At 33.2% G+C, this 6,154-nt stretch overlaps 1 protein-coding gene across 1 annotated transcript in view; it reads left to right on the top strand.

Annotated features, from left to right (window-relative positions):
- The window catches only part of LOC112506074, a 15,245-nt gene extending 11,953 nt beyond the window's left edge, over positions 1–3,292 (top strand). Inside the window, exons 2-5 of the mRNA XM_025110100.1 lie at positions 1,874–2,026; positions 2,290–2,355; positions 2,430–2,762; positions 2,941–3,292. Coding sequence (XP_024965868.1) covers positions 1,874–2,026; positions 2,290–2,355; positions 2,430–2,762; positions 2,941–3,114 — 726 coding nt within the window. The 3' untranslated portion in view covers positions 3,115–3,292. The remainder of the gene's footprint in view (positions 1–1,873; positions 2,027–2,289; positions 2,356–2,429; positions 2,763–2,940) is intronic.
- Positions 3,293–6,154: the final 2,862 nt, after the last annotated feature.

The following is a 6,154-nucleotide window of genomic DNA, read 5'->3' as shown; positions in this document are numbered from 1 at the left end:
CAAATATGAATATGCACTCATTCAACACTTAGAAAAATTAAGCACTCAAGCTTATCCGGATTAGGAATCCGGTCAAGCTCATCCGGATTAGAAGTCCGGACAACAGATTTTTCAACAAACAAAGTTATCCGGATTAGAAGTCCGGACAACAAATCGCACACTTATCAACACTTAGCTAAAAAATTGACAATTAAGCAAACATTATACGGATAATGCAAAATCAATACGGATAAGGCACAAAAATCAATTTTGATTAAAAATCTCAAATCGGAAGTTTTCAACACTTAGTCAAAATTCCAAAATGAAAATCGGACGCAAAAAGTCAACAAGTCAACTAGTCAAGGTCAACTAAGTCAACTAGTCAAAATACGTATAAGTCTGCTTAAAATCAATTTGATTAAAAAGTCAAGGAATTAAATCGATCACAAAACAAAGTCAAAATCCGTTCACAAATCCGTCCAAAAAAGTCAAAGTCAAAGTACGATCATTCAAAAGATTCAATCAAAGAATAAATCGCTCAACCTTAATCTGGTAAATCGCAAAATAAATCGCACAACACACAAACCTGTTAAGCGGATTTCCTTAATCGCTCAAATATCCGCACAAAGCACAAACAACTTACCAAGCGATATATTTAAATCGCTCAACTATCCGCACAAGGGTCGAACGATTTACCTCTTAAACCGATCAGGACTTGACCGGTTTATTCTAATCCGATCAAATCCAATTCACACAGAAAATTTACAAGTATAAACCGTACAAGCTTTAAGCAATAAACAGACTAAATCGACTAAGAGTTAATCGGACTAAAACTCAACCAAAAACACAAATTTCACACTTTTTACCAAAAATTTGGATCAAAACATGAAAATTTATGAATTTTGAATAACATTCAACAGTATTTGAAAAACTCAAAAATCGATCAAATCAGGTTCAAAACTTGTTTAAAATAAAAAATATTGTGAATCAAACTTGTTCAAAAACAAATTGCGAATCTAGCGATGCAGATAAGTATCAATTAACAATCAAAATTCAACCAAAATATGATCAAAAACAGATCCTGGACGAAAAACATATATGAACAGATGAAGATTCAGATCGAAAATCCTCTAAATTTCGTGCAAATTCGTGCAAATTTGTTTAATCCTCTAATCAAAAACTGCTGCAGTCTGCTCTGATACTAATTGTGATTCCCAAAATCATACAAACATGATTAAGATCTTCAAGAAATAAGATGAAGAGAGAGTAGATCACCAAAAGTCTCTTGATTGATTGAGAGAGAAATTACAAGGCTAATTTCAGATTACAATTGCTAATGACTTGCTTAATGACAATTACAAAGGAAATTACTGTTTATACTAAGAAAGGAATAAAACTACACTATTATTAAACATGTAAAATATGGAGAACTTGAATACAACAATAACGCGCATACTCGAACCCAACATGTGGGACAATCTATGTTTGTTTAGCCTCTATTGGAGGGGGCATGTTAGAGTCTTTCATCGGCTAGACTTGGACCATTTCTTCACTATATATGTTGGAACTTTTCTTCTCTTCTCAAGAGCTCTTTTGTAGAGTAATCTAATGGAGTTCCACATATTCTCACAAACCTGACCATTATGAAAGTTGAACATCCTTCAACCACAATTGCAATGACAACATAACTTCTTGCATCCGTAACTCTTTGCGGGTCACCTCTGCATATTTTGATTCAGAAAACTTGTTGAATCACAATTATCTCGGTTCAGATGCCAATAGGTTGTCTTTGAGGTTGGAAAGATGGTTTGCCTTCCTAGTTAAAGAATCTGAATATCATATCTTCTGTGTTGGTTGTTCCAAAATTCCGTTATCTAAACTAATATGTCCACAGGTATGGTGTTATGAGCATATTGTTATTGGAAGGCCTAAATTATTGGATTGCCTCTCCACATTTCCTCGTGTATGCCGATGGGAAAGCAGTGGTAGGCAATATTTAACGTCTTCCCAATTCACTATCAAGTTTGAGGAATTAGAGCATTCTCAGGCATGTCTCTCTGTCTATCTTTCTTACTGTTATTCTCCAGGTTACCATGCACTTATGGGTCTCTCTCTACCTTTCTGTTTTCAAATTCTTCCTTTTCGAATGTCTTTTTATGTTCTTTTTTCCACACTATTCACAGCGGCTCTACCCATTGGGGTGGAGGTCATGTGACATCTGCTTACATCTCAACCTCCCCTGACCCCACCTTTGGGTGTGATATACCGGGTCTGTTTGGCTTATGAATTTATGGGTCGATATATTATCAGATATTATGGAGGCTTGAACCAACTTCAGAGGAGTTGCAGGTCGATATAATCAGGGAGATCACACAAGTAAGTTTCCTCAAGATCCTACAGACACATGTATCCAAAATTTTCTGCTGATTCTTTTTTTAACATGTACAAAGGAATGGTATTCAAGAACCACGATGGAGCAGCCACTTGATGTAGATAGCGGAAGTGCTATTAGAATGGTTCCAGAAGAAGAAGAAGAAGAAGAAGAAGCAATTTTGAGAACTGGACCTGGAACTATAAAGCATCCGATTGATGTAGCAAGTGAAAAACCCATCAGAATGGTTAAAGAACACAGGGAAGAAGAATCAGAATCAATTTTAAGAACTGGACCAGGAACTAAGAAACATCCGATTGATGTAGCCAGCAAAAGAGCTAGTAGAATAGTTGGAGTGCACGGTGAAGAACAACATTCGCAAGAAAAATCCAAGATCCTCGTCATAAGTGATGTAAGTTTAATATCAAGCAAATTGTATTGTAAAATGCAACGTAATTTGATCTCAAAACCTTCAGTTTTGGTAACTCAACAGTAGATTATACAAAATAGGAATTTGACCAAAATACGTTGCAATTTTTGGGTTTTTATACTTGTTATGTGAAACGGAAAATGGGTTGTGTTTGTGGAAGGATGAGGAATCGAAAGTGATTGAGGATCTTAAAAAAGAAAATCTTGAATTGAAGAAGAGACTTGAAGATGAGAATGAAGAATTGAGGAAATTGGTGGAAAAACAACGTAGTCGAAGTATGTTGATGGAAAGATTTGTTTCAAATTTGGAAAGAATTGTATTAGAAGATCTATGAGGAAATGTTGTACTTCTTGTAGTTTAGGACTACATTATAACTAGTATAATAATTGCATTATTTGAGTTTCGGTCCCAAAATGTGTAACAGATATAGAGCGGACATCAACTTGTAACTGTCAACGTCCCTTGTATTAGGTCCACCCCGGTCTCTAGGTAAAGAACAATGATTGGATATAACCTTTTTTAGGATCTGTTCGGTTCGGTATGTGTTTTTTTTAATATTAACTATTTTTTTGTTTTATATATTAACTACTATTTTTATAACATCATGTGAATTAATATTGTTGTTACCTATGCTGATAATTGTGGCAATATAGCGGAGTAAATATCGTTGATCTAACATTGGTTTGGAATTGTGGCAATATAGCGGAGTAAATATCGTTGATCTAATAGTGGTTTGGAATAATGGTCATACAATTAGCGGCTTGACTGGTAAGTGATTGAACTTTAAAGGGGTGTTTTTGGATTGCTTATTTAAAATTATGTTTTTTTGATGAAAGTGTTTACTAACTTATGTGGTATTAAACCGGAGTTCTGTAAAAAATGTTTGGATTAGCTTATAGCGGTATCAAAAAGCAATAAGTTGATAAGTTGTTTTTTAGTGTTTGACAAGATTTTGTTTATATATGTAAAATGACCAAAAAGGACGGTATTCCATATTATTGGCTTATGGGAGTGTTTGGGATTGCTTATTAACTTATTTGATTTTTTAACATATAAAAATTTATTTTTTATCATTTATAATAATATCTTTGACAAAAATTTATATCAATAAGATTAATAATTAACAAACATTTATACTAATACCATTAATAATTTATGACCAAAAAAAATAGATTTGTACAACAAAAGAATATTAGATCGTCATTTATAATGAGATATTTATAGTCATTTATAATAAATATTCATCTGAATCCACCTATTAGATCTCCTGCAATCATATCTCTTACCGTATTCATATATAGATCGTCACTCCTACGACGTGAACTTGTTTTTTCATGTGCTTCATTATTGCTACCACATCCTTCATCATCAACATCAATATGAGGGTTCTCTTGTTGCGCCATGCCAAATGCTTCGTCAAAACTTTCATTCATTCTAATATAATTATGAATTGCCATCGACACTGACACAATATTTTTGTGACATCCATCAGTTTTGGAGTTTTAGGTTAGCATTCATATAGGGTTTCTATATTTAGAAATATATTTTATTAGGGTTTAGTCAAGTTGATTAGAACTCATCTGCTTAGTTTCCCAAAAAAAAAATAGTTTAGAAAACTCTTTTTCCACAGGTAACTGATAAAGTTAACTTATGTAATGCCAAATACATTAAAAATTCTCCAAACATAATAAAGTTGATATTATATAGTCCAAATTAAAATATAAAAATCCAATTTGAAAGTCCCAATAATTTTACAAAAATTAAGGATTTTGACCTAATATTGATATTTTTATCAGTTTTTAGCATTTATACTAACATTTAAATGAGCTTTATTCTAAAAATAATAATAATATAAGTTGGTTTGGGCTTTGTAGAGGGTGGCCCCTCATGATCCTCCCATGACCCACATATAAAAACTCAAGTGTCTCTTTGTATTTCCCATTTGAAATCACTTGCATGCTTTCCTCTCAAGAAACTCACTCTCAAAATAACCTTTCATCTTCCCAGCCGAATTCAGTCTCTAAACCCCTTAAATCCTGTCATTTTTTTAGAACATTGAAGGATTCAAGTAGTAGCAAGCAAAGGTATAAAGTTAGCTCATTATTTTAGTGATTTTAAACCTTTTTTTTCTCATCTTTTCGCTACTTTTTCTTCTTGTTTTTGGACTCAAAATTTCTGGAGGATCTAAGATGGGAGATTATACACCAAAGACATGAAAATGTCTTCAAAATGGTGATAATCTATGATCTACGAACTTAGAACTCAAGAAAATGGGGTAAAACAACATTACATGTGGATTTTAACCATAAAAAGAGGCATTTTGGAGCTGACAGATTGCTTACTAACACTTGTGTCGTCCATATCTCCCAAAATAAAAGTCCAAATGCTATGATTTTTTTTTAAATATACTTCGTTGAGTTAGGGTTCTGTTCCAACTGGAATCATGCTAAAAGGAGGAGTTTTGACCCCCCCCCCCAAACACTTAAAACAAATTAAGTGTGCAACATTATCTTCAACAGTAGGTAAACCCTACTTTGAACATACATAGCTCCTTAAAACTTGTCCAAAATATTTGATTTTTCTTCTGGAGTTTACTTTGATGAGTTGTTGTTCTTATGTTTTTAGGCTCACTAAAAACATATTGAGTTTTGAGCATTTAAATTCTTGATATAAAATTATGGTGCAAAACGATTTTGCTGGACAGAAACGTACATGCATGTTCAAAGTAGCATAAATCTCTCAAAAATTAATAAAAATGTGTAATTCTTCTTTTGAAAGTTTCATTTATGAGTTAAGTTTACAATTCAAGTACAATCATTGAAAAACATTAAGTTTAGACATTCCATTTGACCACAAATTTGACATGGTGCAAGCTATCCAGATTGTTTTGACATGTAAAAATGTGTTGGACATTTGAATGACTAAAAAAATTCCAAAATGTGTGAAATTTGGACAAAATGTGTTTAACACAGTGACATTTATGGTATAACAATTTGGACACAAAATGAATTATGGAAGGTACCTTTTGACAATGATTTGTGAGACCAAAAATTCCAGAAACAGAATTAACTTTCTGTCCAAATTGTAATTTTATGTGCAAAGGACTTTAAACTCAAAATACGTTGCATTTTTGGCACATGTTATAGACAAAAAGCCCAAAGAGAGACGCATTGAAGATTTCCTTGTAGTTCGAGAGTTTTCTGAAGTATTCCCCGAAGATTTACTAGGACTACCCCCGCCAAGACAAGTCGAATTCGGTATCGACTTAATTACAGGAGCTGCCCTGGTGGCAAAATCACCATATCGATTGACCCCATCGGAAATGCTAGAAATGTCGGGGCAACTCCAAGAATTGTTGGATAAAGGATTCATAA

This window comes from Cynara cardunculus, assembly GCF_001531365.2.
Source record: "Cynara cardunculus var. scolymus isolate 2C chromosome LG 2, CcrdV1, whole genome shotgun sequence".
NCBI classification, from domain to species: domain Eukaryota; kingdom Viridiplantae; phylum Streptophyta; class Magnoliopsida; order Asterales; family Asteraceae; genus Cynara; species Cynara cardunculus.
Note: the sequence above shows the minus strand (reverse complement) of the source record. Positions and strands in the feature narration are given on the sequence as shown.